Below are 17836 nucleotides of genomic sequence, written 5' to 3'. Positions count from 1 at the left end.
GACTCGAGTGCATTGCATACTGGTAAAAAAGAGTTCTAAGTAGTTGTAGCTAATAGATTTTTATTAATATGACAATACTGTCTACTTCTGCCTACCCTAGTGGGGGATTGTAATTTTCTGTGAAATGACTTATTGTGACTTATCAGAAATCAAATCACAGTCCTGAGCCTTCTTTCCTTTATTATAGAAAAGTATATCAACCATGCAACAGGTTCCAAGCAGGTATACAATGGCCTTTATTCCAAGTGATCAAGATCCTATGACAAGGTAAGATAATCAGACAATATCAGTAATTTGCACAGGTTTTATATAAATAGTGAAGAACTTCTGCTTAAAAGGCAATAAAATAATAGATAATATAAAAACAAGATAAGGTAAATTGGGCAGTGAAGGAAATACCAGGCAGTAGGACGATCTGGACAGTTCAATACAACCTAATGCAATCCAACAGCCTTGAAGTAACTCGTATCTTTATCAAGTGTGTCAGAGATGTGTTGCTTGAACGCTTGTATCCCTTTAGAAGAAGTGGTGTGTGCTGTTGTTGGATTATATCACACTGAAAGCTGTTTCTAATATTTTGTTCAACTTTCCTTTTATCTGTGGCAAGTGTATGTTGAGAATGGTTTCAAGCTCTTTTTGGTATACAAAAGGTTCAGGCTTTGAGTGGTATACAGTGAAAAGACAGGAAGTAATGTAACAGGGAAACTAGTTGATCCATGACAGTGGTATACTGCAGGTTACCTCAGTCATTGGTACTTTCTTCTTGCACCAGTTGTCCTGTATTCTGTCCACTGTAATGACATCAATTATGTCATACTGTGCCACATCTTCATGTCTCCTGGTCCCAATTTTAGCCAGAATCAGTCAATAGTTTGTTAGTCTGACTATAAGGCTTTTAGTCTTTTTGTCTGTGTGTATACGTTTAAATAACAGGCAGAAATTGGATTTGAAAAAGGAAGTATGCTGAATCCATGATTCTGTCAATGGCAGGTTTTGCTACTGAGTTAGGCTGCGGGGGTATTTTTGATTTATTTAGCAGCATTGTCGCTTTTGAAAGTTCCACTGTGCTGTTTTGGCAGCAGAAACGCATCGCTTGAACAAGCTGTTGGGGGGAAAGTGCTTGATGGTTCACTTTTTCTTCTGTCAAGCCTCGTAGAGAGACACGTAAAGCAAAGTCAAATATGTTATTGCCAACTTTGTTGCTGCTATAAAACGGTGCAGTTTAATAGGACCAGGACCACAAAGTCTCTGGCCCACCCCACAATACTGACAAGCCTGAAAATGTGTCAGCTGTTTCTTCACCTGCTCTCATAATGTTATTTACTTCTATCACTCCTCTCTTTAATTGTATCACACTCTGTGTCCTCCCTCTAACAGTGAAAAATTGTCTGTTGTGCGAAAGATAAAACCTGTGTATTACACTCTCCCTCCATTCGTTCTCTACCAGCAGTCGCCTTGGTTGTGTGAAACGTGGAACCTTTGTTGGAACCGGCTTTGCCCCATTTAGTTGGTGCACTTTGATGACTTCAGTACTACTAATTATAGAGGCGCCGCCAAGGAGGCAATCTCAAAGTGCATCACCCTGAAAGTCTTATACACTGATATCTAAATGTTACCCAGTGGAGTTGCACCATAATGTGAATGTTCTAAATCATCAACTATATGCTTTCTAGTACCTCAGTGCCATCTGGCAGTATTACACTATACAAACCCCATGATAGCGTTCCAAAGAATGTAGGAGATATGCTTCCCATTTTCAGTCACACTTGCAGCATGCCAAGTATGCTTGAAGGTAGTTAGCTTACACACGCTTCCCATTAATTGTGCAAGAGTCCTTAATATTGCATTTGTTCCACCATTTAAAGTTAAACATACAAATGACCTAATTTCCCTTCTGGCAGTCTGGACAGTCATTGTTTCATCAATGATATATTAAGGCATGAGGAGAGAGAGAAGAGGTGTTTTAGTATGACTTGCCTGTTAAGTGGAGTCAGCTGTGACAGCTGCTACTTGACTGTTGCTCATTGAAGTTAACCAGGCATCCTGCCCTTTGTCCAAGTTTGGCTTTTCCAAAACATCACTTTGAAAACCAATGGTTTTGGTCATCAAAGAGGATGACTCAAACATATAATAACAAATGTACAGTACGTAGCTGTCCTCTTAGGGCCTGCAGAAACACAACACAATAAATGTTCCTTACCTGCACAATATATTATTGCCTTATAAAATGAAGATGAGGTAGACATTTAGAGTCTGGAGTCTGGCTCTGGCTATTTTACCAATGCAAGTCCATAACGAACTATTCTTTTACCTCTGTTTGTGTTCTTCTTCAACTCCTTCTCCTCGTTTTATTCTCTTCGTTCATTGAACAGCACATTTTTCATCAGCGAACTGAATGTGACTCTTGGGCGTGACAAGAGCTTTGTTAACGCCTCATAAATACTACTAGGAATTATAGAGTAGAAGAGGGTAATGGTTCAGATTGAGTAATCACATCACAAAAGCTTTGACTTGCCTACCATGTTTTTGGCACCAAAAAGCTGATATTTTGATGGGAAGGTGGGCTTTCTCAAGCAGTGTTTGTGGCAACCAAAATAGGTATTGTAAGCCAAAACATGTTTTCCTAACCCTAACCAAGTGGTTTGTATGCCTAACTAGAGCGTAAGTTCACCACTGTGACAAGAGAAAAAGGGAAAATTGATCCTGAAGAAATAGAAAGTTGCAGCATGAATATAAAGGCTTAAGTTATCTGTGGCTTTAAAGAACGTCTGTTGTGGACCTGTATTCTGGTTATTGGTGAATTGGCCGTGCACAACACTGATATAGTGGGTGACAATTCGTGTGTGCTCCAGGCCTTCACCTTCACCTTTTCACCTCTTAAACCAAAAACCTCAATAACGATCAGAATGAAATGAATGAATAAAGCAAACCACTTGTTTTCCTATGCCTCTGTGTGTTTTACATTATGTTCAAACAAATGCATGAGCAAAATGTCTTGTCTATTATTTCCGTGTTATTTTGTCCTGAAGCTTGTCTCTTCAGCTCTGTTTTCTTTGTCTCCTGGGCTTCATGCTTTGCATGCAGAGGATGAGACACCGGGGGAGGTTAAGAGAGGAGCTGGAATGGAGTTCTGCTCCATTTACCACCCTGAAATATTCCTCTTAGAACGACACACTCTGTTTTCTCTCTCTCTTTACTCTCTGCACTGTTCCTCACTCTGCCCGTGCTCTCCCTCTCACTTCTCATCTCTGTGTGACATGTGGTCATTTCACTTCATTCCAGGATGGCTTAGCAGTGCTTTAAAACATTGCTGCTGTCCTCCCATCCCATCTTGCTCAATTGCAGGCAGCACTGGGCTTCATAGGCCCGTTGCTGCTAGCTATAACTCACCATTTCCCCATCTCCAATCTCGATCTGCTGTGGGCAGAACCTTCAGCACCTTTCTCTATTGCTTCACTATTTTACTCTTCTACCTCTGACACCCTTGCCCATTAGCACGAGATACCACACACATACAGAGAGACTGTCAAGTATACAAGATTTTTCTTGTTTATGCTCAGGATTTTTTTTTTTATAAAACTGTCAAACACTTACAGATCTTCTCGCATAAGCATTCTCAAAAAGGCAGAAAAAAGTAGCACACACTAACACTGACAAGATGAATGGTTTTGCACTTAGATCTATTTAGGGCATTAACACAATGAATAAAACAAAATGCACATGATACACTCTGAGTGCTGAGATGAAGCTTTGATAGGCCTCTTTCCATTTCCCTGCAGTGGCAGTTCTGAGTAATTTTTTTGCCTTTTTTGTGTGTGGTTTGCTGCCTTCTTCATATTCTAAACAATGTGGATTTTGAATATTTCGGCTTAGCACATCCACACGGGAAAAATCTATTGTTTAAACTCACATTCTCTCTGCTTGTGCAGCACTTAATTCCTTATTATGCAGAGATTTTCTTGGCATCATCTCTTTCTCCTCTTCACAAATGTAGCTGTGCTGCCCTTGGCAGCGTGAGTCTGGCTGGTTCAATGAAGGACACGGCTGGCTCTCAGTTGCCGTTTATGTGTTATATTAGGGTTAGCATGAGGCCACACAGGAAGTCTGATCTCAGAGCTCCACTGAAGTGTTTTCACCTTTTGTGTCAGAATAACCTTGACCCTTCTGTGATCTCTGAGTTTCCTCAGAGACATTTTGCTTGACTTACTACTCTATGAGAACACTGATGTTACACTAGCCAGTGCTCAAGCCAGGATACACATAGAACCATCAGAGCTGTAGACAAATTTTAAATGTAGTTTCACAAACACTAAAGCACAGGCTGGGCTGCCCAAGTATATTTGGTGACCCATTTTAGCTTTACCTAATTTTTTTATACCTGCGAGAATGTTGTGATTGGTAAACTTGTAGACAATCTGCCCTCGCTTTAGCCATCTAGAGAGGGAGAAAGATGTTCTCTGGTATCACATTCATCCAAGCTTTTTGAGTGCACATGGTTGTTGCAATGTAATTTGTTACGAACGAGGTGCTGATATTTCTGATAACTGAAAACAAGCTTCCTCTGCATGTGGTTTCAACTTGTGACAACAAAAATATGGGTAAAAAATCCAAAACACAAGTTGTGTTTTTGGGCGACTTTATAAAACCAACTGCTGCTTACAAAGAAAATCAACAGAGCGGAAACATGCTGGGAGAGGGAAACAGCAATGCGAGGCAAGCCTGTGTTTTTACATGAAAGGAAACTTATCAGGTTCATTTTCAGCTTCATAATTTTAAGAAAAGTTTGTCATCAGAGCTTCTCATCAGTTTCCTCATACTGTCCACTGCTGCAGCGCTGTATTCCCTCTCTGTGTGAATTGCTCTGTTTTTGCTCCTGTCCCATTAAGGCCCCGCATCCAGTCTCTTCTGATTGGCCAGTTCATACATGCCTGACCCAGCATGGCTAACAACAACAGAGCAGCTTTGCGTAATCAATTCCTACGTGCCAAACTAGCTGCTTGACAATGGTTTGACATTGTATGATGTCACAAAGTCATGGAATTAAAAGAGAGAGTACTGATGAGGCGTTTCATGAGCAGTGTTTTCTGCAGAAGAGAGGAGCTTCTGTAAGATCTTTTTAACTTTCAAGATCTTTTACACGCAGAAGGAATTATATAAAACACTCACGATAAGGAAAAAAAAATGTAAACTCACAGTACATACATTTGCACACTTGCATACACACACATTTATAATCCACTCTGGCTGCAGGCCTCGTTTCCAAGTACAGAATCATTTGTAACCTTCTCAAGATCACCTTAATGAGGAAATGAGTCATTCAGTATTTATTGTATATATGTTTCACGTTTAGAGATCAAAAGTGAACGCAATTCTCTCTTTTAGGTCCCTTTCCTGTCCCTCTCTGGGTGTACTAAGGGGTGCTGTGAGTCATTTTTACTCATCTATGTCTGGTCTCATGTTTCTTCCCCATTAGGCCTTCATTGCTATCCTCTGTGTTGTGATAGAGGCTAATGACTCACTGGAAATCTGCCTGGTGTTTATCAAATGTCTCAGTACAGAGCCGGTGGTCCAGAGTCAGTCCGCCCTTTTTACATTTTAACTACGTATTGGATAAACAGCTGAAAGCAGGTGATGAGCCCGTCATGTATAAAGGAATATAAAGAGCACTCGGCAATCATGTCTCGACGATATCACTCTGCTCTTTGCACTGTGGAAAATTATACTCTCAGAGGGGGAATGTGTTGAATTACCCCCGGCTGTCATCCGTTAGTGCACTGATAAGAATGTATTAAGAAATTGCATGTGTCAGAGATGTGGCGAACTTGCACACATAATGTTAGAATATCTCTTCACAGTGTTGAGAAACGATGGAGGTGGGGGGAAGCGTGTACATCGTTCAGTGTGTGCACTTCCTGCATTTCCATAAGTCTTGACAGCTTCTCGGATTACATTGTTTCAGGGAGAAAAAGCCTGTTTCAGTTTGGCTAAGCTCGACTGTTTACCAACAGAAATAAGTGACACTATGATTTCAATTTAAGAGAGTAATTTTTTCTGCAAATGTGATTTAACTCCGAGAGTATTTGAAGATCAATTGTAATCTAACTGGCTTGTTGAAGTCAGATGTTGTTAATCACATAATCAAGTAAGTTATCACACCATGGGACCGAACAAGAAACGGCACAAAGACAAATTTAAACTAATTCAACCTCATCAGAGGTTATCCACCCTCTTTTTTGTTCTGTGGTTTGCATTGGTTTTCTTTTCAATATTTGTAAAACTGCTGAAACCTGTGTCTGTGTTATGAAATTGTCTGCTCTTTCTCTAAGCTCATCTTTCACTGATCATGACAAAAAAAAAACAAAAAAAAACGGGGGATGCTGGTTAGTCATGCTACATCAGTAGGTTTGCATTAAACATGTAAGATGATCTTCCGGTGCTCGGGTATCTCCCAGTAGAACCACTGCCAAAAGCGAAAGGGTTTTCCAGGAATACCAGGCCCTGCTCAACTTCCCTCCTCTTCCCCCTTGCCTCCATTCTTCTAGCCCTCCTCCTCCTCTACCAGCACTCCTCCCCTGGCGCTGTGCCAGACTTCCCTTGAATTCCATGCATTTGGTCATTTCTGGGAAACACCCATGACAGAACTGTCCAGCAAACCAGAGGAAACAAAGCCTCTTGGTTTGTGCCTGGGAAAGGCTGGAAGGCGCCTCTGCAGAGAGGTCGGGCAGTAGGGCAAACTGGACTTTCTAGGAAATGATTTTGGACGGGAACATTTTGTAGTTCTTTACTGATGTTTTTACAAGACTTACCTCTTTCACTTGTTCTTGCGTTTGAAGTTTGTACCCCCTTTCTCCTTTTATTAATAGAGATTCAGGACATTAACAGAATGACTTGTGTTGTCAGAGCAGTCGATGAACCAAAGGGCAGCTCTTCAGGACACCAAATATCTTTATGGGTGTTAATGTCATTGAAAAATCTTGCCAAAAAGCTTGTTCTTTCTAGTTCTGACCAGAGGCTATGCTGGTTACTTTTACTAGACTTATCTGATTCTTTATAGGGCAATTGTAACTACTTAACACCTTCAGGGGCATGATACACCCTCAGCCCCCTTCCTCTTTCTCTATTTTTACAGTGTTGTGAATGACTCACAAATGCTCTTAATTTAGAAAGTGAATCAACATGCATCAGAGGAAGACCTTGGAACAGAGGAGCAGCAGATGGCTTTGGCTTTGTTTTATGAAAATGTTCAGCAGACCTGGCTGTATCAGCAAATATTTCTTAGCTTTGGTGTTTAAATATTTGAAATAGCAGAGAGGCACCGTTTTAGTGTTCGTCTTGACAAATCAACTTGTAAATCAGATCAGTTCTCACTGACTGTGAAGAACACTGAGTGCACTTTGAAATAGTTTGGCACATACTGTGCTGTTCTCTGTGGCGAGCTCTGTGCAAAGGAGGCTGAAACAAATACAAATCCGGGTGTAAATCACTTTAAACCTGTCTGCTTCTCTGATGCACATGTGGAAAATCTAATCCAGGTGTACAAAAAAAAAGACAGTCATGGATTCAAACAAGAAAATGTTCAATTGCTACTCTTTTTTTTTGAAACCATCATTCATATATGAAAAAAGCCCAAAACTTGTGAAAATGTGCAGCTCACACGTGTTTTATTTTCACATGTTTAAAGATTAGTTCACTTTTAAAGATAGCCAGTGATGAAGCATGTGACATGTGAAGCAGCACATTTCCACGATTCCATGATTTTTATGTGAGTTTCGTAAGAATTGTCATCTATATGGTGGGAAAAGAGCACACATTCTTTACTCAGGTAGAAGTACAGATAGTTGTGTAAAGAAGACAGTGGTAAAAGCAGAAGTACTGATTCAACTTCTATACTGAAGTAATGGTAAGAAAATACAGGCTCTGAAATGTACTCAAGTATAAAATTGAAATGTATCCCCCTGAAGGACATTTGTACCGGCCTTTTCTGTTCAAAGCTAACTGAACCTAACCTCATATTAATACAATTCAAAGACCATTGAACTTAAAGGTAGGATTTGTCGGAGCTGTTCATAAACACACCAGAATGATAATTGATTGTCGAGTCTAATTCCCACAACATCAGATACCAATATTTTGGGTTATTGAAGCGCCTTGAGCGCAGCAACAAACTAAGAAAACAAGAAAATACAGGCAAAGGGCTGCAGGGTGTCTGCAGATTCCAGACACTAACACTCCTTTTCTCCCCATTAGAGTCTCCCTCTCTTATTCGGTCTTGTTGTGTCTTTAACATTGTTTTGTCTTGCTACGTCTATGCAAAATAATTAATCATTTCCCCTGGGTGCGTTATAGCTAAAATAATTAGCCTTTTTTGAAAATGAAAGGAGTAGAAAGTACAGATATTTGCCTTAAAATGTAGGACGTAAAAGTCAAAATGTTTTCATGAAAATAAGTACAGCTACCAAAAAATCTCCCTAAGCGGAGTAACAATGTGTTTGTACGTATTTGTTACTTCCTACTTCTGAAAATGATGATCCTCTTTCTGTATGTCTTCCAATATCCTGACCACCACACCATGGAGATGACTCTACAGTGAATGACTACAGCTATGTTGTATCATGTTAATGATACAAGACCAGAGAGATACTCCCCCCACTCATTGTCTCTCTCCATGCAATAGTTGGCTGCGTATCACCTCTCTGACGTCAGTCCCACTGATTCAGACCAGGCGTATTTACACACAGCGAGCATTACTCCTCTCCAGTTACGTTTCTTTAAAATTGCCTTTATAAACTAACCTTCGCCAACACACGGGCAGAGGCTGAAAGTTCACGTCAGCTAGTTCTCAAAGTAGTTTCTTGTGTAGTCTGTAGGGCCACAGGTCAAGTTCTTTAGTTTCAAGAGTCAAGTCTCAATACTCGGCTCTTAATTCTTAATGGTTGAACCCATGAATATTAATGGTTTAGCTGACCATTTGCTGTGAAATAGTACTCTCCTGTGTTTCCATTCTGTGTCGACCAATTTGAATAAACTTGAGAAAAGGTTAGTCGGATTTCAGTCATAATTAGTGGGAAAATATTCCATAATTTCAAAAACTATTTCATCACAAATATAGTTTGGGTCAGGGTTTCAACCTTATGGTGTTCAATGATTAATCATTTGTCCAAGAAATGTTTGAGAATTGTAAAAATTGTCTGTTGATGTCTTCATATTACTTGTTTTTTATTAACCAACAGGCCAAAACATAACAAAAGCATTTGAGAATATTTGTTTTTGCTTGAAGAAAAACCTAACTGATGAATAGCTGGCTGACTAATCGATTAATCCTCACCCCAACCCTGCTTTGAATAAAGTTGTAACTTTAAAAAAATCAATAAGTAAAAAATCTGAACACAGCACAGCTCAACCTCGCTGTTTAACGTTCTATTTATAACTTGATGGATTCTTGCGCATAATAAGCAGCTCATTTGAATTTTTTCTCCATGCTTGTCCTCACCTTCTTTTGGTTGAGGCATCATTCGCTGCAGGAGACGTGTTTTCTGATCACGTCTGAACAAAATCTGGGTGAAAACACTTTGAGCTCACCTACCACTCTGCTCTACTGAAAACCAAAAATGATGAGCCTTATCAATGAAATACAGAGGTGACTTCACGTGGTTGCTCAGTGGACACAGTGTCATGAAGACGTATGAATCTTTTCTGCCTCTGCGCCTCCTTCTGGCTCCGTCTCCTGATGCGTCTTACCTTGTTTTCGCTCTGTATCTGTTTCTATTACTCTCTCCACTGGCCTTTGTCTGTCTTACTGCCTTTGTTTTCTACTTTCTCCAGATGCTGAGAGTGTGTGTGTGTGTGTGTGTGTGTGTGTATCTAGTTGATCCAGACGCTGTTAATCTGGTAATCCACAATCAATATTAGCCTCATCTCTTTCCTAGAGATAAAAATGGCCCATCTGATATGTATTTTCTTTCCTTTGTGTGTCTGTAAAAGGCTGCCATTTCCCAACAAGCTTTGTTTTGGTCCCAGTCCCTTTTGCTGGTATTGATTCGGTCTGTACACATGCATTCACCTGTTTGAGACATAAAATAAGTGGCATTTGGACAACAAACAAATAACCTGTATCACAAATTTTGAAAAAGGTAGCACTGATTAATGTCCTCCCATGATCAACAAATCAATCAAATTATCAGTGTAGATCTACATTACTTGCAATGTAATACATCTTTATTCAACCAAAGTGATTACCTATATACTAAGAGGTAAAGAAAGTGTGTTTCTGCAGCTGAACTCACCTATCAGGATTGTTACATGAGAAATGTGTGATTAGGTTATTATTGTTTGAGAAGGAGACGTCAGCCTCATGGGTTTTTGTGTAATGGTGAAATACAACACTAAACTCATCAGCGTCGTGGGTCTATTTTCAGATGCAGAACCTGCCAAAACATAATTGTTTTCAGTCCAGTCATTTTCACGGTGTAGTCTTCGGTTGTGGTTTTCCTGCAGGAGTCACGTCAGTTAATGTGAATGAAAACTTAAGTTGATTTGCTAATTGAGAGAAAAACCGAGGCTCCTGAACTTGTGGCCTCAGAGTCACTGAGATCCTCACGAGGGATTGAGGTTATTTCCTATCCGTGCATCTTGGTGTGTGTGTGTGTGTGTGTGTGTGTGTGTGTGTGTGTGTGACTGTGTTTGTGTCTTTAATGAAAGGGAGTGGGAGTTTTTTTTTACTTGTGCTTGTTTGATCTTGTTTGCTGAAAGTTTGGCTGCGGTTACTTGTGACTTTTGATCAGAAAAACAGTCACACACAGGGCATTTTTGTCATGTTTTTGGTCACGACAGTGGTCAGCCAAAAGAGATTATTTGATTCACTGTCATCTTTTGATGTTATTTAGGAAATCGTTTTTTTTTTCTTCTCTTCCTCAGTCAATGAGTTTTTTTTCATTGCCTTTAGTACAGCATAAAATGCCTTTATTGTCATGGCACAGTGTACAACAAAATCTCATTGCAACTTTGCAGTGGTCACACAAATACAAACACCAGTACACAGCAAGCAAACACAAAGTGTAAAATCAAGTAAGTAGGTAATAAGTATCAAGTATATGTAATTTGTTATAATTGGCAACAGTTTGAGGAAGTACAGTAGAAGTTGCCTCAAAATAACCAGAGGTTTTTAAAAAGTTGTACCTTGAAAATAATTTAATCAGCTTGACTGGTTTCGGGATGAAATCAGTCAAGTTTGTTGAGTGTTGGTTTGAGGGCACAGTGTGTACAAGGCGGTAGCTCCATGTGCAGCCAGTAGGGGGAATCGACTGCTCGCGCTGACGCCATCCCCCCTCTCTCGCCTCCACTCCTCTCTCCTCCTCTTCCCCCCGCGTTCTCCCAGGTTGTGGAAACGCTGCAGCCCGCTGGTCTGTGTCTGGGTCCCTCTCTCGCACAGAGACGCTCAAGACCCTCCTACCGGCTGGGCGAGGGGAAGGAGGAGGCAGTCTGTTCTTTCTCGCAGCTTCGGACGAGCCCCCTTTACCGCCCTGTCAGTGTGGAGGAGAAGGAGAGTGAGAGAGAGAGAGAGAGAGAGAGAGAGAGAGAGAGAGAGAGAGAGAGAGAGAGAGAGAGAGTGAGGCTGAGAGACTGAGTGATAGCGAAAGCACACGCGAGAGAGAAAGAGAGAGAGAGCAACTGTGTGACAGGGAAAGAGAACAAGGCAGGCTGCTTAGAGGAGTGAGAGAGCCAAGGACGAAATAAGGAACACATTCTACAAGAGCAGGAAGAGGGAGGAACGCAGACGAGGGACTTCTTCTCTACTGGGTACCTAGGACACAGTCACTGTGGGGTTTTATTTCACTCATCTTCCAGCTGGAGCCCAGAGGATTGACTAACCAACCGGTGGATTTTTTTTGATATACGCGTGTGCCACATCATTTAGAAACTGGGATCCTTTCCCTGTGTTATCTGCCCTCTCGCTGCGATTGCTCTCTGGTTCCGTGCTCGACTCTCGTGTTGTGATTCTGCTCCGTGCACAAAGTGCATCTGTCTGCAACCGGTGCTGAAGATATCTCCCCTCTGTCAAACAGGACGGCACGCAGCCACCATCGGATCAGACTACAGAGAGAGAGCGAGTGAGAGAGAGAGAGAGAGAGAGAGAGGGAGAGACAGTGTGTGTATGTAAGAGAGGGAAAGAGAGAGAAAGAGAGCGAGAGAGAGAGGGGCTGTGAGAGAGAGTCAGATTCACAGTGTGTTTGAGAGGGAGGCAGATTAAAGCCCCGGCGAAAGACTGGAGTGAAACAGCTTAAATAGAGAAGTGAACCTATACGTCCTCTCCCGTTTTCCTTGCCATCCCTTTCCTCCTCCTCTCCTCCTCCTCTTCCTCTCCCATTTTCCAATATTCACAGGACTGCCAGAGCTACTGCCACCTGCACCTCCTCACGTCTTCTCTCCCCTCTTCCTCCTCTACCTCACCCTTATCACGCGTTACTATCCGATAACCAGCCACTGACACGGACACGCCGCTCTCGGTTGGAGCACTTGTGGAGATATTTCCATTGATCAAGCAGTGAGAGACTGAGTGAGCATCCGCCCGGCACTGACGCTCCGGACCGGTGAGGTTTGTCAGGAGCTTCCCCCCCGTCAGAGGCAGACCTTCTCCCAGCTGCTGCCCGGCACGCAGAACCTGCCTTTTCCCTGGAGGATCCGGTTTGCGACACAGTGGTGCCGACAGCAAAGACAGGAATCACACAGCTCCTCTGCTGCCTTTATCCCATTGCTAGCTACTTGGCAGCTCCCGCCCCCGTGTCACCATTCCCTGCCTCAGTGCTAAGGATTCCAGCTACATGGGCAAGCGATTGGAGCAGCAGCCAATGTACCCTCAGTACACCTACTACTACCCCCACTATCTCCAGACCAAGGTATGCCGCTCTTCTGCTCTTCTTGCATTCCTCAAGCCTACTCATCTACTCCTACTCCTCTCGTCCTGCCTCCCTCCCCTCCCTCACCCTCAGCGCCTCTCCCTCTCTCCCCCACCTCCTCACTTCCACCGCCCTCCTTTCATCCCCCTCTCATCTCTGAGTGGAGATGGAATTTGATGGATAGCTGGCCTTGGCTGTGATGGTTTCGGATGGCAGGTACCTTGTTGGAGTTTGGATGTCTGTGTCTGTGTGTGTGTCAGTGCGTGTGTGTGTGTGTGTGTAAGGGATCAAGGAACAAGGCTGGAAGCTACTGTTAGTCCAGCCCACTAGAGCATTACTGGGAGCTGTCCAGTAACGTCCATCCATCCCTCACCTGCAAACTGATGAGCTCTTGATGTGATGCACTGCGATGGCAAGAAGTATAACATGTTGAATAACAAGTTCAAAAGATTCAGAGGCTTTTTTTTTTTTTTTTCATCAAAATAACTGTCAGGCAGCTCTTTTTGTGCCATCATACATTAAACAAATGAGAGACTTAAGACCCAAATTTAATTTAATAATGAGTTATCTGCAAGGTGAACGCAGGCTGTTGTTTAAACGCTTCAGTGCCACTTTTCTAAAAAAAGGAAAATTCAGCATTTAATTTGGAACTTTCTAATAGACCCAATAGTACAGTTGTCTTTATAATGAGTGGACAAACAGGTTGTGACCTCTTCTTCTTCTATGGTGATGTTTGGGTTGGTTCAGACGGAGAGCAGGCGTGCAGAAGGCTGCTCATGTTTGTTCTAGCTGTAGTATGCATCAGTGCCTCTGGGATGGAAGCCCAGGCCCGGCCCCCGATGGCTGCCAGGACCTTGGCTGGGCACACTACCCAGACATCATCAAGGGATTAAAATGGGAGCCTTTGGGGGATTACTCTTTTTGTTTTTCTACTACATTCGTTGCACTAATTTCGGCCCGTTATTGTATCGTGTGATACACGGCAATGGCTGATTGTCATATTGAGGATGCAGTTTAACTTTATGCAGTTGTTTCCCCTCATGGGGGCTACTGTGTTTTATCTATTAATTGAGTTATTTTCTTTAATATTTTTGTTATATTATTTTATATTCTCTGGTGCTTTATTTTGACTGTTAAACACCTCCCATTAAATGCCCAGAACGGATAGCTATTGCAGGATTTGTTGTAAACCTTAATACTTTTCAATAACTGACCCAAATGTGTTCTTAGCATTCTGTATAAAAAATGTGACTGGACTGGATTTTAAGGCTTGTTTTATAATTCTTTAATAAGATAGTTCTTTATCCATTGGGAAACTTTACTTACTTCAGTTTATATTTCAGTCGGGCAAAGCTTTTTATTTAACACCAAAACACTGAGCAAAAAACAATATTTCCCAATATGAAGGTATCTAAAAAAGGCTTGTTTTGATATTGGTTCCAAAACTCAGCTGTTTTATTGGCTGCAGGGCAGCACAAATGATCTTCTGCCTGAGGAATAAAAGTTAAAACATGGCAAATTTCCCCCTTGATATCGAAGAATTAAGACGGAAAGAAAAGGGAAAAAAAAGCTAAATACTGGTGATGTTTTCATCCTTTTCCATGCGGAGCTGGTTGTGAACCGTTGCGCTTCCAGCAGGGAGGACCTGCCTGCAGCCCCACCTGGCAGTCCACTAGCTCTCCCCCTGATTTATAGTTTAATACATTTGTGCTGCTGCCATATGGCTTCCCTCTCCCTAACCACCCCCCTCCCCTACTCCTTCCATCATCCCCCATCACCCTCCCTCCCCCTTCTCATATCTCAGAGTTGCTCATCTCGGAGGCCTCTCAATCAGGGTATGCCCCTCCATTCTCCCCTCCCTCCTGTCCACTTTTCCTTTCCCCCTCTTCCTCCCTCCTCCGCTCTGTTGCAACAGGGCCCCCTGCCTCCTTCGCCTATGCTGCAGTTCACTCCCAAGGTCAGCGCAGATCCGATCTTGCCACCGTCAGCGATTGATGTATCCTTGAGCGAGCCACCGGGGTCCTGTGTCATGCAAACGAGACCCGTGGTGTGGGTGTGAGGGGTGAGAAGAGCATACACTTCTGTTTATAAATCATCAGCCGACGGTTTTATTCATTTGCATGGTTAGTTAGTGTAGCCAGTGGCCTCGTAGGTTGATATGATGGAGCCACAGACGGGGTCAGTAGGAGAAAGAGAGGCGGGAGAGAGAAAGCCGGAGTGTTGGGCGATGTGGCCGAGGGGGCTGTGGCGAGCGATCTCACGCTCTCATTAATGATCATTGATAGCTCGATTACAGTGAGTCCAGAAGGGCCTTGGCTGGCAGGTTCGGTCCACACAGTCTGCAAAATCGCATGGCAGCGTGCACACACACATACACACAAATTCTCACTGCGAGGGGCATTATTTTTTGTGCACATACTCTTCGTTCAGATATGGGCATCAGTGCCAAATCACACGGGTTTTTCTATCCATCTTCATTGCTGCATTCTCAAGGTATGGCCTCATTCTCCCAAGAGATGTGGGTGGGGGGCATAAATATCTTGCAAGGATAGGGAGGGGGAGCGGGGCGTAACTCATACCAAAGTGTTGCCATTCTCCTTCTCTCGCCTCCATTTTATGACGCATATTTGAGATTCTATGCATGGAAAATATATAGAACATCTGTTCTAATTTACAACTAAGGACTTTATGGTAAAAAAAAGGAGCTTACATTGTCATAATGGCATGGCAGAATAAAATGAGGCGCCTTCTAAATTAGGGGGTCCCTTTATCCCCCGTGTGTCTGTCTGTATTGTATTCTAATTTAATGGAGTTCTCTGGTGCTGTCCAGCATGTGCTAGGCAGCCCAGATTAGAATGTGAAAGTCAGAGAATGAGATGAAACAATAACATTTGGCTTTCTATTGATTAGTGCAGTGGGGCGTAGCATGTGCTTCTCTTTAGCTGAATTATTGATTCCTGAAAGAGGATTTGTGTGTCTGTGTGTGCACGTCGGCGTGTCTGTGTGTGGCTTTTATATGAGGTTATGGCTGTGGGGAGCTGGCAGGATGCTGCTTTGATGAGAGGATCCTTTAAAGGCCCTATTTCTGTCTATTCCCCAGCTGATCAGTCCATCGAGTCATTAGCTGAAATTTGGCCTTTATTCAGCTTGTGTCTTTCCCTGTGAGTTTGATGTTTAGTGCTGTTCACAGCTTGCTGTGCATTCAACTTTAATGATAGGTAATAGATGTGCATCATAAATGAGAAAATTACAGTAAAACGCCTCGCTCTGGCCCAGTCCCTCCCCTCGCCCACGAGAACAATTACACCACACAGATCAATTATTGTTATTTCATGATACTGTTTAGGAAGGAATATGAATTTTCAACTAAATGCGTGCGCTAAGTGCCTGTTAGTCTTGGCGTGCGCTGTATCTCATTTTCTCTCAACGCCAGGCATTTTCCAGTCCTCTGTTTCATTATTACGCACACAACTCTCGCAATGAACTCGCAAATTACTGATAATTTGCCTTGAATACCTGCACTAAATTCTGCCTCTGTTGTCAAATTTAGTCAACTCTACTGTCGCTGTTACTGTATGCACACAGGTTACCTGACACTGCTGTACCCTTGTGCTGTTACGGCACTGATAGCCTAGGTCATTACATGCCTAATGTCAGCGATCTCACACACAGGCAACAAACAACGCAGACACACACACACACACACAAGGATGCGCGACAAAAGTGTATGCACGTGCACACACGCGCGCGCTTGCACTGTGGCTGTGATCTCAGAGCGGGCAGGCGTCTGTGTTACAGTCAGACTAGTACGTACAGAACCTGAGAAGCCGAGAGGGGCAGATTGAGGTAGATTTAGCGGCGGCTAATGTCACCGGCCTTAAGTAAACACCAGTCAATGGAGCCCTTTGAGAGGATCTGTGCCTGTGTCTGCCCCTGCCATGGGCACCGTTTATACTCTGTGTAATTCTTTAGAAGAAAAAAAAGGAGGAAGCAATGGAGCGAAGGGATGTATGCGTGTGAGGGAGAAAGAAAGAGAGCGAGCTAGGATGGATGCAATAGGGAGGGGCAAGTTAAAAGCAAGGAAAAGGGTTTGGCTACATTACACGGGTTAATCCATTGTGCTGCAGAAATAATAACTGAGCCATCTAAATCCTCCTTTAATGCCTTGATAGAGGGAGAAAAAGAAGCATCGAGACAACAAGGGGGGGATAGATATACACAGACAAGGCAAGGAGAGCAAGTAAAATCAAAGGAAAAAAAGGACTTTTCATTGAATTGGTTATCAGTGGCGTAAAACTCAGCTAGCAGCTTATTCCCCTCTGTCTCCGCTGATGTGGATCTGCTTTGAAGAGTTTATCACAGGCTTTTATGGCTGGAAAAATACACTTCTTAGATTACATTTACTAAAGCCCAGCCCTTTTTACAGTCCAGGACGATATGTTCTTATTAGTGCTAAGACAGGGGTAGTATAACTCATTTCCCCACTTGTAATTCCTGATATGTGCTTCACGTCTGGCTGCCCGAAACAAAATACTGTCCCTGCCTCGCTGTAAATCTCAACCCATCTCGCGTTTAGCTAGCTCAGATTGGCAGGCTTTTTAGCGAGACCGCTCAATCTCTCTTTTTTTTCCCTCCCAATCCTTCACCTCCTCTACCTTCACCACGATCAGAAGGCTTTTTGATCATTAATCAACTAATACCTCTGTTGTTTAAGTCCTTCTACAGTATGTGTAACTGCCAGTCAGTGGGGCAGACAACTCCATTTATTTGCCGTGGCTTGTGTGTACATTCACAAACATGCGCACACAGACACACACTACATAAGGGTGTATTCTTAACCCTTCTCATCTATCAACTGACAGCTCAGCCCTGTCTGTGCACCCATACATTAAGGTTGTGTGTGCATTACGGCTTCCCGCAGCCTCTCATAAGCCACAGAGCGG

The 17836-nt window shown here is 42.7% G+C and overlaps 1 protein-coding gene across 6 annotated transcripts in view; it reads left to right on the top strand.

The window, feature by feature from the left end:
* Window positions 1-17836, top strand: part of rbms3 (RNA binding motif, single stranded interacting protein) — a 307812-nt gene that overhangs the window by 86140 nt on the left and 203836 nt on the right. For 2 of the 6 annotated variants that reach the window (XM_030411799.1, XM_030411797.1), the window contains exon 1: window positions 11347-12893. The exons of 3 other annotated variants lie outside the window; for them this stretch is intronic. In XM_030411799.1, coding sequence (XP_030267659.1) covers window positions 12819-12893 — 75 coding nt within the window. In that variant the 5' untranslated portion in view covers window positions 11347-12818. Of the gene's footprint in view, window positions 1-11345; window positions 12894-17836 lie in introns of those variants that run through there. One more of the 6 variants, XM_030411798.1, reaches the window with a different exon arrangement.

Source organism: Sparus aurata, chromosome 3 (assembly GCF_900880675.1).
Source record: "Sparus aurata chromosome 3, fSpaAur1.1, whole genome shotgun sequence".
Classification (NCBI taxonomy): Eukaryota; Metazoa; Chordata; class Actinopteri; order Spariformes; family Sparidae; genus Sparus; species Sparus aurata.
This window is presented reverse-complemented; position numbering and strand designations above follow the sequence as displayed.